We start from the raw sequence: 26,341 nt of genomic DNA on the forward strand, positions 1-26,341 counted from the left end.
TAATAACAAGAAAAACACGGCTCTGACAACATGCTGCAATCTAAGGACAGTTTGCCACTATAGCTGCGCAAAACCTCCCACCCACTCCTGCCAGCTCCCCCAATTCCTCACCCTGGCAGATTTTCACAATTCCAGCGATGATGACAGCAATCAGAGCCAGGACTTTGGCATAAGTGAAGATATCCTGGACCCTTGTCCCCCACTTTACATATGCACAATTCACAAAGGTGAGGAGTCCTAATCAGAGAGATGAAAACATGGGGTAAGTTAGAGGATCATTACTGTGACATAACTGCATAAAAGGCACTAATTACAAAAGTAGGATGGCAATAAGATAGATGTCATGAGAATTAGGAAACAAACATACCGCACATGCCACACGTGTTATACTCTGGTTATTAGTAGTACTAAACATTACAGGTATCTAAATCTAACATTGTACTGAATTTAGATTTTGTCTCATAATACAAAAATAATATCTACGCATCAATGTCATGATTTGAGTGCTATTATTTTTGAGAACAATAGCAACATCATTTAAAGCTGTGTAATAAAATGAGATCACAGTGCCTCACTTTGTAAATCCCCATCAGCTGCAATCCCTCCTATACATGAATTAGTCATGCTCTGTGTACAAATGGTGTGCTGCCTAGACTTCTCTATTTGTGGACAGCAATTTGGCAAATACAGTGACATCACTGAGGGATGTACTGGACAAATTGATCACGGGACTGTCCTGCTGCTGTCAGCAGAAGATTTTCAGCAGCACTTTCCACCCACATCCTGTCAGAAACAGACTGGTGGGACTTCAAAAGATAATAAGGGAAGGAGGACAGACAGGAAAATACAAAGGAGGGCAAAAATGTAAAAAGACAGAAAAAGAACATGTACGTATAGCAGTGACAAACACAAGCACATCTGCAGTTTCACTTCCATATGAGTCGAGCACATGATCCATGACCACTGGTGAACATGACAAATTCAATTGACAAGCACAGTTTTCAAAGACAGACAGGTATATCTGCACTCGGGGGGTTGGGGAGGGTCTATCAAACCTCAGAGAGAGAGAAGTCAAAGAGAGATTAGGGTGTATTGATGAAAGATTGGAGAGAGATAAAATTGTGAGGTAAACATACTTGCCAGCATTGCCGCTGCAGCAAGGTCAGCACAATGGGGGGGAGTGGCACAGTATAAGGGGGGGCCCAGTGGAAACTTGATGCAGCATTGAGGGTGGAGTGGGGTGCGTGACCAAGCAACCGCTACACAATGGTGAGATTACTGGCATTGTGAAGCCCGGGTTGGGCCACGATGACGCAATTTAGCGTGAATCCTGTCAGAGGGTAGGCAGTATGGAGATATGTGCTTCTAATGGTGCATACACACGATCAGATATTCTGGTCGATATAAATGATAATGATATCGTTTATCATTCGATCGTTTATATCGACCAGAATATAGCCCCTTTCAGCGGCCAATCGATGGTCGATGCGTGGGCACAGATGGTCGATATCGACCATCGCCCGTGCATGCAGGCCAACCTGGTTGATATCGACCAGGTTAGCCTGTTTACTATAGCGGCCCGCGACCATTGATCGCGGAATTGTTAAGTAGTTTGGGGGATTCTGCATGTGCTGGATGTTCAATAACGATCATCCAACACATGCTGGTCAATCAGACATCGATATCTGATCGTTGTCTGATCGACCCATGTGTATGGGCCATAACTGTCACTTTGCAGACTGTATTTGAAAAATGACAGTTTGGTTGGTACTCTCACAAATGTATCACAAAGCTTTCATGATTACCCACTAAGTACCAACCAATCAGCTTCTAACTGATATTTTTCAAATACAGCCTGTAAGGAGCTTATTTGTTGGTACTTTATCTCTCTCCACTTTATCTTTCTCCAAGATTTGATACATTTTCTCCAGGGTGGGCTCCAAGCTGTGTGTGTGAGTAACACAGACGTACATATTAATATTGAACAATGTGACTTGTTAGCTGCTGTCTGTCCTCCAAATAATATGACTTCTTCTCTAAGCATAGCATACAAGAAGAGACTAGTCTAAAAGTAGTTATTTATGTTTTCTATAGCTTTTTGTAAAGTACAGGTCATTTTTATCTCTGACAAATGCTTTAAAGTGAGCCAATATACACAAAGTGGAGTCTGCTATTTAAGGACCAAAGCTGTATTCATGTGACTGAAACTTATCAACTCACCAAGGATAAGTTACCCCTACCTATCAGGAGGTTTTGGTGACATCATAGGGTGGTGCCACTAGGTCCAAGAGAATTACAATCATGAGTATTGTTTCAGCACACAAAATAGCTGCCTTCACTGTGTGCATGTGATCGGTAACTTGTCATGCCAGGTAAATCTTCCACTATTTTTCATTTACTCACCACAAAATCAATGGGAATACTAAGGTGTAATGTATAGAACCATACACTTACCTTTTATCAGACATCTGTAGCATAAATAATTTCCAAGCAGAATATATTTTATGTTATTAAACAATCATTTAAAAAAAATGCTTGTTGAATCCAGGAATCAGACTGTTTTTATGAGATATCTGATCACCATCCTCACCCATTATACCCAATTCATCTAATGTTCCCTCCCAGTATCCTTACCAATGCAGGCCGCGGCAAGGAGTCTATTAGCAGAGTAGGGAGACTCGCAGGTTGGGAAGATAGGTTGCATCATGTAGTTGGAGAAGGTGATGGCAATGACAGCTTGGCTAGTTGGCTCAATAATGAGTAGAGATGTCCATAGTCTGATAAAGGCTATAAAGCCACCAAAGGCCTCCAGGATGTAGGCATAGCTGGCTCCTGACTTGGTAATGGTTGTGCCCAATTCTGCATAACATAAGGCACCAAATATGGAAAACACTCCTCCAATTGCCCAAATCACCAGTGAAAGTCCATAAGAGGCACTATATATCAGGACCCCCTTGGGTGACACAAAGATTCCAGAGCCAATCATGTTGCCGACAATCAGACACACCCCATTCAGCAATGAGATTTCCTTCTTAAGTTTCATGGATTCTTGGGAGCTGGAGTCAGTGGCAGAACCATTCTTCCCATTGGGAGATGGCTCCTCCGTTGAGGCTGGTGTGTATTTATTGGAGATACCCATGGTGGAATGAAATAGTCAGCAGCACAGCAGCATGTCCAGCTAGGAGACAGCAAGAGATAAGAGGGTGATTGAAGCAGCCATGCATATCAAATTGTAACAGCAGAGGAATTTCACCTCTACAGTGCTGACTACACATACTAACTAGCTGTGTATATTCAGGTATCTGGAACTGTGTTTACATTACAACCATAACACTGAAGAGTACAATGTCTGTTTCTAGGCTTAGATTTGTAGTCCCACATATTTAGAGAATCACAAATGCAGGTAAAGAAGACCAGCATAATGTTATGCTAAAAACTTAGCTGTACAATTAACAGATATGTTATAGCAGATATCTTCCTCCAGATGTGTATGCTATTATCATGATGCCCACTGATGACACTATACCAGAGGTACCCAAACTCGCTCCTCAAGGCACCCTAATAATCTAGATTTTAGAATATGCTTGACCACAGTTGACTTGATTAGTAACTCAATTTGATTTAACCACCTATGCTCAACCATGGATATCTCTAAAATCTGAACTGTTGGGAAGCCTTGAGGACCGCGTTTGGGAACCTCTGCACTATACAATTTAAAACAGTGTTTCCCAAACTTGGCTCTCTCACCGTCCTAACAGGCCATGGGGTCTATTTAATAAGCTGTGTTAGGAGATAAAGTGAACGGAGGTAAGGTACCAGCCAATCAGCTTCTAACTGATATCTCACAGGTTGTGTTTGAAAAATGGCAGTTAGGAGCTGATTGGTTGGTACCTTATCTCCATTCACTTTATCTCCTAACACAGCTTAGTAAATAGACCCCCATGTTTTAAAAATATCCATGGTTGAGCACAGATGGTTTAATCAAAATGACTAAAGCAGTTGTCTCCAACCTATAGTTCGCGAGCTACTGGTAGCTTGCGGTCTTACTTTTGGTAGCTCGCCTAGCTGCACGACTAGGAGGAAGTGACCTCTGACGTGTGCTATCCTGTGGTGTCAATGCCATTGGTGGAGCCACAAGGAAGCACGTCAGGTGATTGCTGCAGCTGTGCTTCCCTGAGGTTCCACCAACGACATCTATGTTATGGCAGAGCGAGTGATTCCTGCCCAGCCCTGACGGAAAATCACACAGCAGCCCTCCCTATATCTTTTGCTCCTCTACTGCACATATCTCCCTGGAGCCGGTAATTAACAGTGAAATGTGCCTGTGCTTAAATTTACAAACTACAACAATATCACTGTAATAATTAAATGTGTGGTGTTCTATGAAACATTTTTTTTAAAATTTTCCTTAAATGACCGTCGATTGTTCGGTTATTAGCCAGATTTTTTTTACTACAATTTTAGTAGCTCTTCAGGAGGTTTTATTTTACTAAAGTAGCTCACACCTCAATTAAGGTTGGCGACCACTGGACTAAAATATTAATTAAGTCACTTGATTACAAGCATACATAACCTTAAAACTTTGACTGTTAGGGGAACATGAAGACTGTGCTTGGAAATCACTCATCTAAAACATAATAAAATGAAAAACTGTCAAATTGCAATATGTAATAGATGTTAGTAAATATTATCAAGTAACATACCCGTAACATACTGATTTAATATTCAAATGGTTTAATATTGAACATCAATGCTGCTAGCATTATACTGTACATTATCTACATCCATCAGCCATAACATTAAAACCACTGACAGGTGAAGTAAATAACATTGATTATCTCATACAATTGCACCTGTCAAGGGGTGGGATATATGAGGCAGCAAGTGAAAAGAAAGAAGGCAGAACACACTGTGCATTGCAGTTTGCTATGCATGGGGCTGAGTATCTACATACCGGTCAAAGTGCCCATGCTGACCCCTTTCCACCTCAAAAAGCACCTACAATGGGCAGGAGTGTCAGAACTGGACCATGGAGCAATGGTAGCTTGGTCTGATGAATCATGTTTTCTTTAAATCAGGTGGACAGCCGGGTGCGTGTGCGTCACTTACCTGAGGAAGAGATGGCACCAGGATGCACTATGTGAAGAAGGTAAGTCGGCAGAGGCAGTGTGATTGTCTGAGCAATGTTCTGTTGGGAAACATTGGTTCCTGCCATTCATGTGAATGTTAATTTGACACATACCACCTACCTAAACATTGTGCAGACCAAGTACACCCCTTCATGGCAATGGTTTTCCCTGATGGTAGTGGCCTCTTTTAGCAGGATAATGCGCCCTGCCACATTGCAAAAAATGTTTAGGAATGGTTTGTTTGGGAATGTTTTGAGGAACATGACATAAAGTTAAAGGTGTTGACTTGGCCTCCAAATCCCTTATATCTCATTCCAATCAAGAATGAGATGTGAGATGTGCTGAAAAAACAAGTTTGAGCCATGTAGGCCCCACCTTACAGGACTAGTCCCTGGTGAAGTATGGACCTGCCACTCCTGGTGTAATCTCCCCATCCTGCCCCTTTACTAGGAAGTGGGCAGGAGATGGCAGATCCACCTACTCTTCCGGTTGTGCGGGGACTACCAGAAAAATAAGAGGTCTTGTGGAGTCCATGCCTCAAAGAGCTTTTTGGCGGCACAAAGGGGACCTACACAATATTAAGCAGGTGGTCATAATGTTATGGCTGATGGGCATATATGCTCTCTATTGCAGAATCTTTCATGCTCTGGTTATAAATATTACTAATACCCCTTACTGTACTTTGATCTGCAGGTATTGCATAATCTTTTCCAGTTAATTCATTATGAATCTGCATCGCTTGGTATTGTCTGAACAACCATAATACAAAATACTGCATTCAGCAGCATGGCATCATTAACGATATCCCCAGATTGAGCTGCATGTCGTTATCAACCCGCGACAGCCAGAATCCCCTATGCCGGGATATTGAACGTATCCCTCGGTAAAATGGCATATGCTCACAAAAGAGCAAAGGCTCTAGCACAGTGCCGGAGTCTTTGCTTTCACTGCGCCGCATCATCTTCCCAAAGGTGTCACTGGGAAGATGGCGCTGTGACGGAGGAGGAGGGAGCCGCTTGCCAGCATGGGTGTATGGTGTGCACCCATTATAAATATGCCTGCTGTTTACAACAGGTAAGATGTTTTAAAGTATTTCTAATAAGTGTCTTTTAGTTACAACAACTATATTGACACTGCATTCTGCTCTGCATATAACAATGCTTAATGCTTGTCACTCAAACAGCGATACCGGCAAAATGGCTCAACATTACTGCATATGTGACCAGACAACAAGCTGGCTGACATCATTCAAAATTGCTTGGATACCTTCCAGTCATAAATGTGGCTGGTTTATGTCTGGTATATGTCTGTCAGCTTGTGTGTCATCTGCCGACCACACTAACAGGCTCCTAAGTGATCTGCTCAAAATCAAACCACAGTGGGCCTGATTCAGAGCCGGACGCTCTGACAGAGCGCTCGCTCTGAATCAGGGCTGGCCTTCTGTTTTTTTTGAACGGCCTCCTGGCCGCTCGCATAGCTGTGGGTGACCACCCACAGCTATAGCGAGCGGCCATGATTATGGTCGCAATGGTCAAGACCATCGCGACCATCAGGCTTGCGACGAGACCCTTGTGGTAGGGTCTCGTTGCCGCAAGCCCCTGAGATCTTTCGGCTCTAACAGAGTCGAAAGCTCTCTCACTGACATCACTTGTTATGTCAGTGGGGCCGGCCCCAGATGGTGGGCGTTCCCATGGGAACGCCTCCGTCTGGGCAGCCACGCCCCCGGCCCGCCCACCAAAGGGCGTGCTGTCACTCAACATCGACAGCACGCCCCCTTTGGTACGAGCCTCGGAGCGATGGTTTGCCCGTCGCTATCCGGGTCTCGCACATGCGCACGACGGAGCCGGCTCCATTGTGCGCATGCGCACTGGGCCACCTTCGACCCGCTTGCGAGCGCATAGCGTTCGCGAACGGGTCTGAATCAGGCCCAGAGACCGCAGCTCAATGACTGTATCAGGTCAATCTGGCGATTGACCTGTGTGGCAAAATGGAGATGGATCCTGATGCACAAGAAACAGGATAGGGCCATGTGTAACATTCTTCATTCATCTGATGGAAAGTATACCATAGGCTTGCATCCATATACATCTTAATTTAATGCGACTTAACCCAATTTAGTTTTAAATATTTGCAACAATTTTTTCGGCAGTTAACATAAATTAAAAATATATGAAAAAATGCCTGTGTCTCTGAAGGGATGGGTACAGGATGCCGGCGCATGGATTCCTGGCGGTCAGAATCCCTACGCGGTCATCCCAACAGGCATCCCTACCTGTCGGTAGGTATCCTAACCCTACCTCTCTCCCTACCCTAACCCTCCCTCCACGGTGCCTAAACCTAACCTCCCCCTTCTCGCACCTTAAACCTAACCCTTCCCCCTTAGTGCCTAATCCTCCCCCTAGTGCCTAGCCGCTAGTCCTCCCCCAAACCCCGCTACTTACCTTCGGGATTCCAGCAGTCAAGATGACGGAGCTGGGATTCTGACAGGTGTGGGGATTCCAGCATCGCCATTCTGCCCGCCAGAATCCCCGCGTTCGGGATTTTGACGGCATCCTTTCAAAGGCTTAAAGCACCGTGGGGCGATGCATTATGTAGAGTAACATGTGCGGCATACTTCTAACATTACAGATGTTGCCAAATAACTTAGAAGTACATGGGATTCCTCACATAGCAATCAGTGAATTAGCACATTTTAATGCATGTTCTTCAAGAGCCAGAAATACATTGGCAGCTTGGGTATAAAACAGTCATTCTATAAAAGTTGGACTTAAATATAGTAGACACAAAAATACTACTAAACTAAATCTGAAATGCAAGTTGATTTATGGAAGAACCTTTGTAACATTGATACTTATATTTTATTATTTATTTCTTATGCTGGGCATACTCTATTAAAATATTGGCCTGATCAGCTGATAATCATCTGATCAGGCCAATAATTGAACAGTATATTGCCGTAAACGATCAGTAATAATGGGGTCTATTCATGAAGCAGTGAAGTGTCCTGTTTAGCTGAAAACAGGGCACTTCCCTGCTTCGAGCTATTCATAGAGGAGGGTACTGCTGGAGAAGCTTATTACTTCTCCAGCAGTGCACCTGTGTGTATCACATCACCATACATTTGTATGGTGAGTGAGATTCATAAAGGAACGGAAAGCTGAGCTTTCCGTTCCTCTAGCACTGCATTCGCCATTTCAGGACGGTGTTAGCAGTGCTGTTAGGGGAGAAGATCAGCGAAAACAGCTGTCTTCCTGCCTTCTTCCTGTTGTCTCCTACCCCTTTTCTGCCAGCAGCCAATCAGAGGTGCCCTAGGTATATGCATATGTATATCCCGGGTCACCTCCTGCAGTGCTGACTGCTGGCTGGCAGCTCCCCCACTGACCCAGTGCCCCCGGTCCACTTTCTACCCCTGTCGCCGCTAATTTAAAGTGCATATGCCGGGTCACCTTCATCCAGGCTACCCGCTGCCCCAGCGACCCCCCCCCCCCTGTTCCTTCCCTTGCCGCCGCTACTGTACAGTGACCTAGCATATGCCGGGTCACTTCCATCCAGGATGCCCCGCACCCCCCGTTCCTTTCCCTGCTTTCGGTATTGTAAGGTGACCCTCCACCTCCATCCAAGCTACCCCCAGCCCCCCTCCCCTCACCGCTGCTGCTGCCGCCGATGGGACCGTGCACATGCGCAGAACCACAGAGCAGGAGAAAAACGTCCCAAAGACAGAGAGAAGAACAGAGAAGACTGGACCATCGACTGTGGAACTACCAATCCGCTTCGCAAGAAATGTAAGTGTACATGAATTGCTACTTAGCAAAACTATACATCGCATCAAAATGATGTGATCTATAGTGATAAGTAACAATTCTTTACCGCAAATCTCAATAAACAGACCCCTTAGTGTTCATGCTAGACTACGGACAGGGCAGGGCACTGAGGGTGCAGACAGGGAGTCTCCGTGCGCACTGAAGGGGGGACATGACTGACCGGGTTGCACGCCCCCAATTTATCACACTTAGGGGCATGTTCAGTACTTACGCAGGTGCTGGGCTTTCCCCAAGCTCTCCCGTCACGGTGAATAGATAACGTGCGGATGTGCATGCACACGGCTTCTATTCACCTGGCGGAAATCGTCCACCTTGACTTTTCCCACCCGCGGGACACTACGGCCCGTGGGTGGGGAAGGCACAGGGCAGGCTGTTTTATAAGGGCGCCACTAAAAGATCAGGGAGCAATTTGTCCCTTTAAAATCGGAAAGGGCGCGGTACCCCACTAAAACAGCCTAGCGGGAACACTAGTAATTATCGGTTTGTCCAACATGCAAACTTGTTCAGCATGTCCGATAGATCCGATAGTTGGTCATTGGCATCTGGCAGCATATGCACTTAAGTCCAACATTTGCCCTGTTCCTACCCTGTGAATGAACAGGGGAAATGTTGGGTGGTCGGACTGTCTCCTCTTCGGTGATGTAACATAGATATTGCGCCCATACGCTGACCACGATATCTGAGTTCCATGCTGTCAGATAAAATGTCTGTCGGTCTGACAAAAATTTTTATCTCACAGTGTGGCAGATGTACTAAGCTTTGGCGAGTGATAAACTACCAACCAATCAGCTCCTAACTGTCATTTTTCAAACACCGCCTATAACATGACAATTAGGAGCTGAGTGGCTGGTAGTTTATCACTCTCCAATTTATCACTTTCCAGAGCTTAGTACATCTCCCCCAGTGTGTGCCCAGCATAGGCATCTACCTCAGCACTATACAGAGGTAATATGTACTGTACATAGAGGACATTATAATAATGTCAATATTTACACAAAAGTGGAGACATAATAATAAGAACCCTGCTCAAAAGAACTTACATTCTAAAGAAGAAGGCAGGAAAGGATGCGGTCATAATACGAAAGTGGGGATTCTAGGGCTCAGAATGGCGGCTCTGGAATCCCGACACCTCAGAATCCCAGCGCCGGCTTCCCAAAGGTAAGTAGCGGGCTTAGGGTGAGGGTTAGGCACTAGGGGGAGGGTTAGACAGTAAGTGGGGAGGCTTAGGTTTGGGGTGCGTGGTGGGGGAGGTTAGGTTTAGGCACTAGGGTGGGAAGTTCAGGAGTAATTCCATGGACTGGAAAAGAGCAAATGTAATCCCAATGCACAAAAGCAAGGAAAAGGCAAGTAACTACCGACCACTGAGCCTTACATCAGTAGTAGGGAAAGTAATGGAATCACTATTAACAGAAAGACTTGTGGAACATCTCAAATCCAACAATTTACAGGATCCCAAACAGCATGGGTTTATTAGGGGGAGATCATGCCAAACAAATCTTATTGATTTTTTTGACTGGGTGACTAAAGTAATAGATCAAGGGGGGCCGTAGATGTAGCTTATCTAGACTTTAGTAAGGCTTTTGACACGGTCCCGCATCACAGACTGATAAATAAACTTGAAAACTTGGGACTGGATTCTAAGATGGTTAAATGGATAAAAACTTGGTTGCAGTATAGGAAACAATTGTAGTAAATGGTGTGCAGTCTCAGGAAGGAATTGTGACAAGTGGTGTACCCCAAGGTTCTGTACTTGGACCACTGCTTTTTTATATATTTGTTGGTGACATTGCAAATGGTATTAAAGGGAAAGTATGCCTATTTGCAGATGACACAAAAATATGCAACAGGGTAGACACACCTGGAGGGGTAAGACAAATGATGGAGGGTCTATCTAGACTAGAGGAATGGTCAAGAACGTGGAAACTACAGTTTAATGCAAAATTATGCACTTGGGTCTCAAGAACCCAAAAGCTAAATATAGTATTGAGGGTACTCTAATGGAAATTACAGAGGAGGAAAGGGATCTAGGAGTCACTATTTCAGGTGATTTAAAGGCAGGTGAGCATTGTAACAAAGCAATGAGAAAGGCAAGTCAGATGCTTTGTTGCATAGGGAGAGGAATCAGTAGTAGGAAGAAAGAAGTGATAATACCACTGTATAGGTCATCTAGAATACTGTGTTCAGTTCTGGAGGCCACATCTCCAGAAAGATATAAACAGTGCTTAAAGTGGTCCTAGAGAAGTGGGTGAACTCACCCTCCCCCTTCTAAAAAAATCAGTGTGCGCCGTAGGCGTGCGACAAAAAAGGGGAGTGGTCTCATAAGAAAGGGCCGTGGTTACAAAATAAATGGGTGTGGTCACACAGTAGTATTCCCAATTCAAATTACACCACACAGTAGCACAATCTTGATTCACCCGATTCATATTACACCACATAGTAGTGTCCCTTATTCATGTATGACACACAGCAGTGCCCTTTTTACACTATACCCACGTTTGTGCCCCTTATACAATTCCCCCAGCAGTTGTGCCCTTATGCAAATGCAATGCCCATTGTAGTGGTGCCCCTGATGCAGTACCCACAGCAGTGGTGCCCATTATGCAGTGCCCACAGTAGTGGCGTCCCTTATGCAGTGCCCACAGTAGTGGTAGTTCCCCTTATGCAGTGCCCTTAGTAGTAGTTCCCCTTATGCAGTGCCTCTAGTAGTGGTAGTGCCCCTTATGTAGTGCCCACAGTGATAGTGCCCCTTATTCAGTGCCTCTAGTAGTGGTGTACTGTATGCAGAGCCCACAGTAGTTGTAGTGCCCCTTATTCAGTGCCCCCAGGAGTGGTGCCCCTTATGCAGTACCCCCAGGAGTGGTGCCTCTTGTAGTAATGCCCCCATAGTAATGCCCCCAGTAGTAATAGTGTCCCCTATGTAAAGCCCCAGTAAGAGTGCCCCCCAGTAGTAGTGCCCCCTGTGTAATTTCCCCAGTAGTAATGCCCCCTGTGTAATGCCCCCGGTACTAGTAGTGTCCCCTGTGTAATGCGCCCAGTAGTAATGCCCCGTGTAATGCCCTTAGTAGTAGTTCCCCCTGTGTAATGCCCCCAGTAGTAATGCCCCCAGTACTAGTGCCCCCTGTGTAATGCCCCTTGTGTAGTGCCCCCAGTAGTAATGTCCCCTGTGTAATGCCCCCTGTAGTAATTCTCCCTGTGTAATGCCCCCAGTAGGAGTGCCCCCTGTGTAATGCCCCCTGTGTAATGCCCCCTGTGTAATGCCCCCAGTAGTAGTGCCCCCTGTGTAATACTCCCAGTAGTAGTGCCCCCTATGTAATGCCCCCAGTAGTAGTGCCCCCAGTAGTAATGCCCCCGATGTATTACCCCTGATGTATTGCCCCCAGTAGTAATGCCCCCTGTGTAATGCCCCCAGTAGTAGTGCCCCCTGTGTAATACTCCCAGTAGTAGTGCCCCCTATGTAATGCCCCCAGTAGTTATGCCCCTTGTGTAATGCCCCCAGTAGTAATGTCCCCAGTTGTAGTGCCCCGTGTAATGCCTCCAGTAGTAATGCCCCCTGTGTAATGCCCCCTGTTTAATGCCCCCAGTAGTATTGCCCCCTGTGTAATGCTCCCAGTAGTAATGCCCCCTGTGTAATTTCCCCAATAGTAGTGCCCCCTGTGTAATACTCCCAGTAGTAGTGCCCCCTATGTAATGCCCCCAGTAGTAATGCCCCTTGTGTAATGCCCCCAGTAGTAATGTCCCCAGTAGTAGTGCCCCGTGTGTAATGCTCCCAGTAGTAATGCCCCACGTGTATTGCCCCCCAGTAGTAGTGCCCCCTGTGTAATGCCCCCTGTGTAATACTCCCAGTAGTAGTGCCCCCTATGTAATGCCCCCAGTAGTAATGCCCCCAGTAGTAATGTGCCCCGTGTAATGCTCCCTGTGTAATGCCCCCTGTTTAATGCCCCCAGTAGTAATGCCCCCTGTGTAATGCTCCCAGTAGTAATGCCCCCTGTGTAATGGCCCCAATAGTAGTGCCCCCTGTGTAATACTCCCAGTAGTAGTGCCCCCTATGTAATGCCCCCTATGTAATGCCCCTTGTATAATGCACCCAGTAGTAGTGCCCCGTGTAATGCCATTAGTAATGCCCCCTGTGTAATGCCCCCCGTGTATTGCCTCCAGTAGTAATGCCCCCAGTATTAATGCCCCCTATGTAATGCCCCCAGTAGTAATGCCCCTTGTGTAATGCCCCCAGTAGTAATGTCCCCTGTAGTAGTGCCCCGTGTAATGCCCCCAGTAGTAATGCCCCCAGTAGTAATGCCCCCAGTAGTAATGCTCCCAGTAGTAATGCCCCCTGTGTAATGGCCCCAATAGTAGTGCCCCCTCCGCTTATACACACACAAAAAAAAAACACTTACCTTAAGCCCCGCTTCTGCGTGGCTCCGGTCCATCTGGTTGCTCCTAGTCCTCTGAAGTTACTATGGGAGAGACGTCATGAGTGCGCCTTTTTCTGCTCTTGCACTGTGTTTACACAACAGGGACACTAACTGACATCGCTTTAAACAGCAGAAGCTGGCATACTTTTCTATTATCAAATCCATGCCTGGTAGGTTACTCTCTCATTGGTCCATTCACTGCCTTTGCACATGGAGCAAAAGTACAAGTAACACATCTTACACGCAATAGGATTTCTCTATTTCTCCTCTCATATATATCACTTATACAGCCCTAACTGTGTGGAGTTTGTATATTCTCCTCATGTTTGTGTAGGTTTCCTCCAGGTGCTCCGATTTCCTCCCACACTCCAAAAATATACTGCTAGGTTAATTGGCTCCTGGCAAAAACAAAACATCAACCTAGTGTGTATGTGCCGGTGTGTGTACATGTGGAAGGGAATATACTGTAGATAGTAAGCTTCACTGGGGCAGGGACTGATGTGAATGACCAAATGTTCTCTGTAAAGTGCTGCAGAATATGTGTGTGCTATATAAATAACTGGTAATAAATAAATAAATAAAAATGTGACTGACACAGACATTAATGCAGTGGGAATCTGTCGGTTGAGCCATCTATATGATGTTATTTCGGGCTACGTTTGCCCTGCTTGCTTGCTTTCAAGGGGATATTTGTCTATGCGGTCACAATATAGTAAACTGTACGACTTATTCATTATTTATCATTTAATGAGCAGTGTGATCAATGTTATTTTACCTTGCATGCAGGGGTTAAAGTGGACAGGAACAGGTTGGAGCTGAGTTCCATCACCTCTAATGGTAGGTGGAACTAGTTCCACCTCAGAGCTGGCCCTAGCCAAATTAGTGCCCTAGTCAAGATTTTGGGTGGTGCCCCACTCCCCGTGGGATCCTGAAAAGAGGTGTGGCCAGCACAGCACGTTATCAGCACCCACCCTCAACCACCACCACTATCCCAGCAGAGCAACCCTCTTCCAGCTGTGAGCACCACAGCGCCCCGGGCCCTCTCCCAGTTAAAAACTTACTTTACTTGAGCGCAGCCTGCAGAGCCACAGCTGTGTGTGATGATTGCTGGAGGCAGGACCCAGAGCCGTGAGGTGTGACTCCCTACTCCGAGCTCCGCAAATGCCCATGGTGCAGCAGCCCTCCCGTGACCATTTACTTATAGTTATGAATGAGTCTCTGTCCATGCGCAGAAGCTCATTCTTATTGTGTGATGCCTCAGAGCCGGCCTGGCACTAACCACTAGCCGTCGTCTAGGTGCTCCGCCCCCGCAAACTGTTGCCAGCTGTTTCGCAGCTGCCCACTCACTGTTTGCTGCTGCCAGGCCCGATCGGAGCTGTCAGCTGAGCTCCTATCGTGGACACTATGCAGCAGCAGTAGCAGCTGCCAGAGTCTCTGCCCAGCCGGCAGCAGGTGCCAGGCCACGCCTGCACCAAACCTCTACCGGCCCTAGGCAGGCTTGGATGCCCCTAGGCATTCCAAATGCCCTAGACATTTGCTTAGTTTGTCTATAACTAGGGCCGGCTCAGTTCCACCTCCACCAAGTCCCTGCACAGAAGTCCCACAGAGAGCCACTCACTGTCTGCCTAGGGAGGCTCAATTTTCTTCAGAGGTCCCTTATTTCAGAGAAACCAACATATAGGTAATAAAGCGAGAGCCATACATAGGGGTTGCAAAAAAATATTATGCATCCAAGTGACATAGACTACTAAGAGGGGACCTTATAAAAAAACTCACAGGCACGGCAGCAAAATAACACTGATGATATAGTGCCTAGGCGGCCCCCAGCCATTCACTTACTGTTTCCTCTACACAACAGTGTGTGTGTGTGTGTGAGGGAACTGTCGGGCTTACAGGGCTGGATGCGTGACGCGGCCAAAGGGGGCGGGGCTCGGCACATGACGTGGTGTTGGGGGCGGAGCATGGGGGCATGACAACGCGATCGCGTCATCGTGGCTCCGCCCCCTCTTCACAATGCCGTGATTAATGGCATTGTGCAGCCGGGGGCGGAGCCACGGTGACGTGATTCAGAGCGAATCGCATCACCAGCCTCCCTGCTGCCGGGGTTTTTACTTAAAAGCGCGGGGGGGTGCGGACACATCGCTGGGGCCGGGAGGATTGCCTGCCTTCCCGGGAGGTCGGGAGCGGCACCCGATTTTCGGGAGGCTCCCGACCAAATCGGGAGGGTAGGCAAGTATGGTGGAGAGTAGGCGCCGGGAGAGATGAGTTCCACCACCTCTCCAGGACCACTTTAAGCCCTGCTTGCATGTATTTGTTTGTAGCAGCAACATCAGCGTGTGTAATGTATGATTTATCATTTATTGTTCTTTCTGCTTGGAGTATCCCTATGAAATAATTACTTTTATACCACAACTGGAACACATTTGTATATGATTTTTGTTAAATACTAGATTTGGCCATGTCCACTAAAAGTTAGAGAACACCTTATATTTTGTGACTTTTATAGTCGGTTCATTATTGGAATATATTTATACTGTGCTATTGGTCAACAAAATAAACTACCACAATATCATATATAGGATACAAACTGCTATGTATAAACAAGTTCCAATTGCATTAAGATTGGAACTGACCATGTATCTCAAAATATCAGGTTAAATGATCATTATTCAATATGGAAGTTTAGGCAACAAAGCAAAGCACTGTGATCTCGGAGATCAGCTGGTTGAAGTACTGTACATACTCTTCTGTACAATTTGGCCAAACTGATCTAGCTGCCCCTTGGTGGCCAAGTTGACAATTATTTGTAATAATAATAATAATAATAAAAATAATAATACTAATAATAATAAATTATATACAGCCGTTTCTCCAAAAGAATTCAAAGAGCTGTACATTTGGAGGAAAGAAACCATATTATATAGACGGCAGCACTTGGGTACACTACAATTATAGGTGAATACAAAATATTAAATAAAAAGATACCCATAGATTCATCAGATCAATAGATTGTTTTCATCCCACTCACAACTGTCCCAGACAGGCAGCCATCTTGGGCGCGCTTGCATAGGTTACAATGGGTGGGATAAGCAATGCACGGATATTGTGAGTAAACTTTGTGGAGATATAAATCACAAAAATACAATATACAAATAACAAGATCCTCACAGAATCATCAGTGACAGATTATTAATCTTGCGAAAAACAATACCTGGAGATGTCATACACCAAGGGTAGACCACCTATGGCAGCGGTGGCCAACCTGTGGCTCTTGAGCTACATGCGGCTCTTCCATTGTCCTGATGCGACTCCCCTGACTGACACTGACTGCTGTTATGACACTTGGGGCTCTATTTATTAACATTATTTTGACTAAAATAAAGTGAAAAAGGGTGTTTTCACACCCTTTTCACATTATTTTAGTATCACCTATAGTTATATTACAGGGCAATTGGAGTAGAATTCGTAAAATTCTACTCCAACCCCTAACTATCACTTATTTTTAGTAATCAGATCGCATTTCCCATAACTGTAATGGGAAATGTGATCTGACCAGAGTTACGAAAAATAAAATGTGAAAAATTATCGGGGGAAGCCCTGTGATAATAACGCCACCTGGAGGTGGTGTTATCTAGGGTCTCCCCCGGTTACCGGCCTCCTGCCCTGCTCTAACGGGGAGAGCAGAGCCGGGAGTCGGTCCCAGTAATCAGCTGTGTGGTCTAAACAGACCGCAAGCTGATTACTGTAAAAAAAAAGAAATAAAAATAGTAAAAAAAAATTTACTTACCTTACTACAGGGACCGGTGATCGGGCCTCCGGTGATGTCTTCCCTCCGGTCAGCTGGTCTCCCATAGTGCACTGCTGGCCGGTCATCAGGTGATCGGGTCCCAGTGCAGTATGGGAGATCACCTGACCGGAGGGGGGTGGGGCTTAGCGCCGGGGGCGGGGCTTAGCACCGGAGGGGGGTTAGCAGCAGCGACCGGTCGGTGCATGCGCGAGCACTTAATCACGGTATTTTTTGCAAAAATACCGTGATAAGGCTCCGGATGGGATTCGCAGGGACTGAGCTTTATCGCGAGCTTTGTAGTAATGCGAATTCAGTCGTTAATATCACACTACAATCTGCAGATTGTAGTAAATAGAGCCCTTGGAGAGACTGCTGTTGTGACACATGGGGGGGGCTGGAATGTATTATGCAAATCTGATTTATTTATTTATTTTCAATGTATTTTTTTATTGATGAGGCTTTTTTAGTGTATTTTATGTGGATGTGGCTTTTTCAGTGTATTTTATGTTGATGTGGCTTTTTCAATGTATTTGTGGATGTGGCTTTTTCAGTGTATTTTTTGTGGATCTGGCTTGTTTCAGTGTATTTTATGTGGATATGTTTTTTTTCAATATCTTTTTTTATTGTTCTGGCTTTTTCTTTCCCTTTAATAGTTACCTCCACGGTGATTGTGCGCATGTGCTTTTACATGCTCCTCCAAAAAAAATCATACCAAGGGCGTGGAGTAGCTGGCACAAGGCCACACCCCTTTTTGCATGGTCTCGGCTCTTTAACATACCTACAGCTATTATTGGGCGCTTTGACTGACTGGTTGGCCACCCCTGACCTATGGCATTCCAGCTGCTGTGGAACTACACATCCCAGCATGTCCTTCAACAGTTTTCGCGTACCCTAATGGCCCGTACACATGGGTCGATCAGACAGCGATCAGATATCATTGTCTGATCGTCCTGCATGTGCTGGATGTTCGATATTGAACATAAAGCAACATGCACCAACCCCCTAACGACTTAACAATCCCGCGATCAACGATCGCGGGTCCCTAGAACACACAGGCTTACCTGGTCGATATCGACCAGGTTGGCCTGCATGCACGGGCGATGGGCGATATCGACCATCCGTGCCCGCGCATCGACCATCGTTTGGTCGTTAGAGGGGATGAAAAGAACGATCAAACGATAACAATATCGTTTATATCGTTCTTTTATGTTGGAACGTAACAGCAAAACTATAGCAGTGCATGCTTGGATGTGCAGTCCCACAGCAGCTCGAGTGCCACAAATTGTCACCCTGTGATATATACTGGACACAACAAAAAGTGAGATACTAAATAACTAAACACTTACAGATTTTTCTTCCTACCCACAAGCGTAGCAGGTGAGGCAGCCATCTTAAGTGCACTACGTAGGTTACAATAGATAAGATAAGCAATACATGGAGATGTAATAAATAATGGGGAAATAAAAATGAAGAAGTGACATATGACATACAAAAAACCCACAGAATCATCACTTTCACATATTTCCACTCTCCTACCCATAAACAATATGTTGGAAGAGGCAATTTATACAAATGTGATATAAGAGAAAAAATACAAAACATAAATACATGGAAGCAGTGAGGGAAGTTGCAAAGGGAGAAGGCTGGGCAGTCCAAGTTGCAGTAGGGCAGATTGAAGTCGGTAATTCTAGGCAATCACAAAGCAACTGAGGCACAGTGGTATAACGCCTGTCCAAGATAGGCCAAAGCCTCACTTTTAGTTACGAGAAGGCCATGATTCAGGAGTTCAGAAGGTGCGGAGGCTGTGCTGGTGTAGTGACCTATATGTATTTGTGTAGTAGGTGAGTAAGCGTGGATAGTAAGGCCAGTGGCCCAAACTCATGTGGCAAATGTAGGCTGCAAATGTAGTGTCAAGTCCTACTTCCCATACATGAGGTACATACACAGTCTGGAGTGTCATAAATTAAATTGTCCCTAATAAAATTATATAACATAAACATCTAAAGTGTTTACTGCTATTCTGATAAAAGACTCCTGATCCAGCAGCCTCACATACGTAAATGATAAGCAAACAGTATTCTGGGGAGTTAGTCATTAATGAGTATGATTGGAGATTAATGTCCTGATAAGCGTTCCTAGAGTTATAAACAACAAATCTACCTTAGCAATACACTTTGAGCAACTATCTGTGACCCTGGCACTGACCTCGTTACTGATCCAATTGCTTAGTGCAACTTGGACTAATTACTAAGCACACTGTGATTCTATTTGATATACAAACACTTCCTACCTTGTCCCAGAGCCAATAGCTCTGTATCCTGTACCAATAACAAGCGTTTCATCCTGAATAAATTCCTGAGCACAATTAATTCCTATCAATAATTAGATCATTGATAGTACTTAATAAGTATACATTCCATTCCACATGGAATCATAAGCAGTTTACAGTGTGTGCCTAATCCTCACTCCACAAGCAGGAACACTCCATTTTATCCGTTTCCAGAACAACTATTTCATCTATACTTAGCATTGCATAAAACCCAGTGAGTAGTTACCCTAGTACTGTACAGACATACTGTATAACTAAATACACTCTTAAAGCATAAATAAATACAGAATACAATAAATGCACTCTTGGCTAATTGAAAAAAAAAAGCATATAACTAACATAATTAAAAAGTCTACGTAAGCCTGACATAGTAATGAAGCTAATGTCCATGTAATGAGAGAGGACACATGAATAAGTGCAGGTGTTTGGGGGTACCCTGTCTATCATCCTGTCTGCTCATATAAATAGTCATGGGAATAAGATCACACTCACAGGTCCCTGAGCCCTTCTGCTGCCCCCAGCTGTTCCTGAGACTGAAGAGGGTTAGTAGAGGAGAAAATCACATATAATAGGGAGTTTACAGCTGAGGAGGGAGGGTGCAAGGTACAGAAACAACAGGATTTCGAAAGAAGAGAAGATCACTCAGCGAATTCTGAAAGTTGTGGAGAAAGCATTTCTTATCAGCGGGGGGAGGTGGACGGGATGGGGCAGAGAGCACAGGAGGAGAGGGGAGGGAGACAGGGGAATAAGGTGCGAGGCTGAGAGGTGCTGGCTGACGGAGACCCCCTTAAGCCCAGCAGCAGATGTAGTGTAGGCATTTCACTTCACACACTGATACACAGGCAGCCCTGCTGTATCCGGACTGTACACTGCGCTGTGTGCCTGCGGAAATACACAAGCCCTGGAAAAGCCTCTTTTACCATAAGAATACTATATTACCAAATCATCTGCTGGATTATGTGACCCTACAACCTTAAATGTACGCCTGCGTAATGTGTATGTATTATGTATGCATATGTGTGTAAATTAAGTATTTAAATATACGTACATACAGGACCTTGCAATTAGACTCTCCATTCAAAAGTACAACTTCTGTATGTAACAATGTTGCATTTATTTTAGAGCCTTACAGTACATGGACTGAGAGGTGTGAAATACATCCTATGAGTTCTGTCATTATTTATAGATATTGATTTTAATGAGGATAAAATACACACAAGAAAGTACTTACCATCAAACTTTACTTCAGGATACTGTAGATGTTGTCAGTCTTCTTGGCGCTGTCCTTTTAACTGTCAGCAGTAGACAATGCTGTGCTGTATAGTCTGAGAACAAGAAGCCTCCCTGACAGTGGCAATGTTATGTTGTCAGGTGAGATTTATAAAAAACAAAAACCCAGCAGGATTTGTAAACAAGTAAATAGTCAGCAGTGTTTCAGTTTGACGGCCTACAGCCATTAGTAACAGAGACAAGTGCAATTTACCACCTTTTAATATAATTTTATATATATATATATATATTTATTTACCTTTATTATTACAAACAGTTATTTATAAAGCGCTTACATATTACTCAGCGCTTTACAGAGTATTTAATCATTCACGTCAGTTAGCTTTAATTTGTCTACAGCGAGGGACAGCCTATATACTTTGCATTAAAATTATCTTCTTTACATAGCTTTAAACATTTTTTTGGTAGTGTTTATATTAGGGGTGTGCACCGGCCACTTTTCGTGTTTTGTGTTTTGGTTTTGGATCTGGATCTTTCTTCGTGTTTTGGATCTGGATTGGTTTTGCCAAAACCCCCCTTCCGTGTTTTGGGTTCTGGGTTTTGTGTTTTGGATCTGTATTTTTTTGAAAAAAAGCATAAAAACAGCTAAAATCACAGAATTTGTAGGTTTTTCTGCTCCTATGCTATTATTAACCTCAATAACCTTAATTTCCACTCATTTCCAGTCTATTCTGAACACCTCACACCTCACAATAGTGTTTTTATGTCCAAAAGGTTGCACCGAGGTAGCTGGATGACTATGCTAAGCGACACGAGTGGGCGGCACAAACACGTGACCCATCTAGGCGTGAAACTGCAGTGGCAGACAGGATGGCAGTTTGAAAAACTAGGCCCCAAACTGTACATAATGCAAAGAAAAAAAAGAGGTGCAAGATGGAATTGTCCTTGGGCCCTCCCACCCACCCTTATGTTGTATAAACAGGACATGCACACTTTAACAAACCAATCATTTCAGCGCCAGGGTCTGCCACACAACTGTGGCTGAAATGATTGGTTCGTTTGGGCCCCCACAAAACAAGCTGGCAATTAATCTGTCCCTGCACAAACTGGCTCTACGGAGGCAAGATGTCATCCTCATCCACCGATTCCTCACCCTCTTCAGTGTGTACATCCTCATCCTCACAGAGTATTAATTCGTCCCTGCTGGAACCACAGGTCCCTCTGTACATTCTGGAGGCTGGTCTCCCTGGAAGAGTTGATAATTCAATTTATGAACATCATCTTCTCCACATTTTGTGGAAGCAACCTCCTACGCCTTTCGCTGACAAGGTTCCCGGCTGCACTAAACACTCTTTCGGAGTACACACTGGAGGGGGGGCAACTCAGGTAAAATAGAGCCAGTTTGTACAGGGACCTCCAAATTGCTTCTTTTTCCTGCCAGTACAGGTACGGACTGTCTGACATGCCTACTTGGATGCTGTCACCGATGTAATCCTTTAACAGACAGACGCACGCTTGTCGCTGCTGCTTTGAGGATGCAAGTGCGGCTGCAGCCCACACAATTCACAAAGACAGAAAAAAAAAAATAATATTTTTATTGTTTGTGGAGCGCACTTTGAGGGTTACACCACCCTTTAACAGACAGACGCACGCTTGTTGCTGCTGCTTTGAGGATGCAAGTGCGGCTACAGCCCACACAATTCACAAAGACAGAAAAAAGAAGAAGAATATTTTTATTGTTTGTGTAGCACACTTTGAGGGTGTCACCACCCTTTAACAGACAGACGCACGCTTGTCGCTGCTGCTTTAAGGATGCAGGTGCGGCTACAGCCCACACAATTCACAAAGACAGAAAAAAGAAGAAGAATATTTTTATTGTTTGTGTAGCACACTTTGAGGGTGTCACTACCCTTTAACAGACAGACGCACGCTTGTCGCTGCTGCTTTGAGGATGCAAGTGCGGCTACATCGCACACAAGTCACAAACACATTAAAAAAATGTTTTTATTTTTTGGAGCACTTTGAGAGTTACAACACCCTTTAACAGACAGACGCACGCTTGTCGCTGCTGCTTTGAGGATGCAAGTGCGGCTACAGCCCACACAATTCACAAAGACAGAAAAAAAAGAACAATATTTTAATTGTTTGTGTAGCACACTTTGAGGGTGTCACCACCCTTTAACAGACAGACGCACGCTTGTCGCTGCTGCTTTAAGGATGCAGGTGCGGCTACAGCCCACACATTTCACAAAGACAGAAAAAAAAAGAACAATATTTTAATTGTTTGTGTAGCACACTTTGAGGGTGTCACCACCCTTTAACAGACAGACGCATGCTTGTCGCTGCTGCTTTGAGGATGCAGGTGGAATCTAGACGGGATTTGGAACCGAGGACACACTACCTCCATCAATTGTCTAAATCCCACTGCACTAATGGCGGATACCAGACGCACGTCTAACACCAACATAGCAGTCAAGGCCTCAGTTATACGTTTTGCTTCAGGATGACTGCTGTCGTACTTCATCCTCATCGCTAGGGACTGTTGGAGGGTCAATTGTTTAGTAAAAGTAGTGATGTTCCTACTTCCTCTCTGGGATGATGAACAACTCCCAGCAGCAGCAACAGCACTAGGAGGAAGTGGTTCTTGATCTTTCCCTATTTTATTTTTATCGGAGAAAGTTTGGTCCTCCATTTATGTTATATTGATATATACGTGCGGCTAAAGCGCACACAAACACAGAAAATAATTTTTTTTGGGGTTTGGACTGGAGTGTACTTTTCGGGGGTTACAGCACCCTTTAACGGTCAAGCCAGCCGGCCCTTTACTTATGACACAGGCGCACGCTTGGCACTACTTTGTTGATGCACATGCAGCTACTGCGCACACAATTCACAAACACAGAAAATAATTTTTTTTTTGGTTTGGACTGGAGTGTACTTTGGGGGTTACAGCACCCTTTAATGGTCAAGCCAGCCGGCCCTTTACTTATGACACAGGCACACGCTTGGCACTACTTTGTTGATGCACGTGCGGCTACTGCGCACACAATTCACAAACACAGAAAATAATTTTTTTTTTGGTTTGGACTGGAGTGTACTTTCGGGGGTTACAGCACCCTTTAATGGTCAAGCCAGCCGGCCCTTTACTTATGACACAGGCGCACGCTTGGCACTACTTTGTTGATGCACGTGCGGCTACTGCGCACACAATTCACAAACACAGAAAATAATTTTTTTTTTGGTTTGGACTGGAGTGTACTTTCGGGGGTTACAGCACCCTTTAACGGTCAAGCCAGCCGGCCCTTTACTTATGACACAGGCGCACGCTTGGCACTACTTTGTTGATGCACGTGCGGCTACTGCGCACACAATTCACAAACACAGAAAATAATTTTTTTTTTGGTTTGGACTGGAGTGTACTTTCGGGGGTTACAGCACCCTTAACGGTCAAGCCAGCCGGCCCTTTACTTATGACACAGGCGCACGCTTGGCACTACTTTGTTGATGCACATGCGGCTACTGCGCACACAATTCACAAACACAGAAAATTATTTTTTTTTGGTTTGGACTGGAGTGTACTTTCGGGGGTTACAGCACCCTTTAACGGTCAAGCCAGCCGGCCCTTTACTTATGACACAGGCGCACGCTTGGCACTACTTTGTTGATGCACGTGCGGCTACTGCGCACACAATTCACAAACACAGAAAATATATTATTTTTTTAGCACTTGGGGGGAGCACCCCTGATGGACAGAGCACCCCCTGGACAACACTACAGCACTCCTTTAGGACTGGGACACTGCACAGGACTTTGGAGTGGACACAGCCCCTATGGAGAACTGACTGCACAACACAGTCCAGCCAGCCCCTATGGACTTTGAAGTAGTGGACACAGCCCCTATTAACAACAGCAGCACAGCACAACACAGCCAGCCCCTATGGACTTTGAAGTAGTGGACAACAGCAGCACTACACTACACTACACTACACAGCCCTAACTCCCACCCTCCCTCTTCACTGTCCACAGCCGAGTGAGAAAATGGCGCCGACGCGGGTACCTTATATAGGATCCAAAACCCGCGAGACTCGGAAGGCGGGATGATGACGTTTTGCCTCGATTTCAGATCCGAGTCAGGCGGGAAAAGTCGAGCCTGATTCGGATCGGACTCGGATCGGGGGAGTTCGGGGGGGTTCGGATTTCAGAAATCCGAACCCGCTCACCCCTAGTTTATATAGTGTCGCACCTCATTCACCTATATTGGAGTGGTTGATCTGAAGGGTAATTACAAATCCCCAAATTTGCAACTCTCCGTTTGAATAATAATTTATTAGCAGTAAATATAATCTACCATATAAAAAGGGATGATCAGTCCCACATGGAAACCATAAAACAATAATATTGCATATATGTATAAATATTCATGAATTTCACATGTAATGATTTCATATAGAATACCACATTTAGCCTAATATATATCTTGTGCACATAAAGGGGCCCATTTATCAAAGTGTATTTGAGGTAAAATCCCCGAAAACACCCGTTTTCGGGGGTTTACCTCAAATACTAAGTATACCCCATACGTATGAAGGAGGGACCGCAGCAGGTATCTCCAATACCTGCTGTGATCCGTCCTTTGCCGCTGGCAGCCACCACCCCCATAAGTTTTTAGGGATGTGATGCTGCCAAATGTACCAATATCCGTAATGCAGATATTGGCCCCTGCAGCTAGCGCCATTTGAAGATGACGTTAGCCGCTGTAGCCTATGGGCTACACCGCGCACTATTAGCCTGCGGAGGGATCCGTCAGAACCCTCCCCGGCTATGGCGGATGTACATGTGTACCACCCCCTGTACTGGCCAACAGCCCTCTGGAGACATCGCAGAGACGGGCTCCTTTCGGAGCCTGTGTCCCTGCATGTCCAGGATGATACCTCCAGCCTTTAGGATAGCTTTGTGCAATGTGATCAGGGGCGTTGCTGGCCTGCCCTGATCGCATTGCAAAAGCGATCATTAATAAATGGGCATCTATATCTGATAGTCACTTTTCTCCTTTCAATGCATTAAAAGGCTTTAGCAACAGTTTTTCTTTAAACAGATCCCTGTAGATCTCACAATCAATAATAAGGATATATCCAATGTTAGCATATATATATATGTATATGTCTCCACACTGCCTTGAGATGATTAAAAGTATAGGACTAGATGGAGATGTATAGCTTATAATATGGATATACTGCAGGTTGTTTGTAGTGATCCCAAAAGTTGTAAATTTCATAATGCAGCTATGAATCACTGTGTCCAGTCCATATATACAAATTATTTCACATACAGGGCTGTTGATGTTTCTCACCCAGTGCAAGTACACACTATTCCTCCACTTCAGCAGCACAATGTTCAGCACCACTCACCGTGATGTTCCATGGAGCTCTGCACAGTTTAGAGATCACTGCTCCTTTCTTGGGGTTGAATGGAAAGGATAGTTCTCCATAGAATGGTGGTCAGGTGCTTGGCTGATAACGAGGGGTGTGCTGGTTTGAATTATAAATGCATAAAGGGTGAAAAGACGTGCACCCCACAAGTCCTTAACGCGTTTCTGATTTATGTGCACAAGAGATACATTTGGCTAAATGTGGTAT

General features: G+C 45.1%; 1 protein-coding gene across 1 annotated transcript in view; it reads right to left on the reverse strand.

Annotated features, from left to right (window-relative positions):
* The window catches only part of SLC7A7 (solute carrier family 7 member 7), a 36,996-nt gene extending 16,932 nt beyond the window's left edge, over positions 1–20,064 (reverse strand). The window contains 3 exon segments of the mRNA XM_088469960.1: positions 112–237; positions 2,635–3,178; positions 19,968–20,064. Coding sequence (XP_088326086.1) covers positions 112–237; positions 2,635–3,139 — 631 coding nt within the window. The 5' untranslated portion in view covers positions 3,140–3,178; positions 19,968–20,064.
* Between the last annotated feature and the right edge of the window lie 6,277 nt (positions 20,065–26,341).

The sequence above is a fragment of the Taudactylus pleione genome, unplaced genomic scaffold (assembly GCF_031769625.1).
Source record: "Taudactylus pleione unplaced genomic scaffold, aTauple2 ptg000095l, whole genome shotgun sequence".
In the NCBI taxonomy this organism is placed as follows: Eukaryota; Metazoa; Chordata; class Amphibia; order Anura; family Myobatrachidae; genus Taudactylus; species Taudactylus pleione.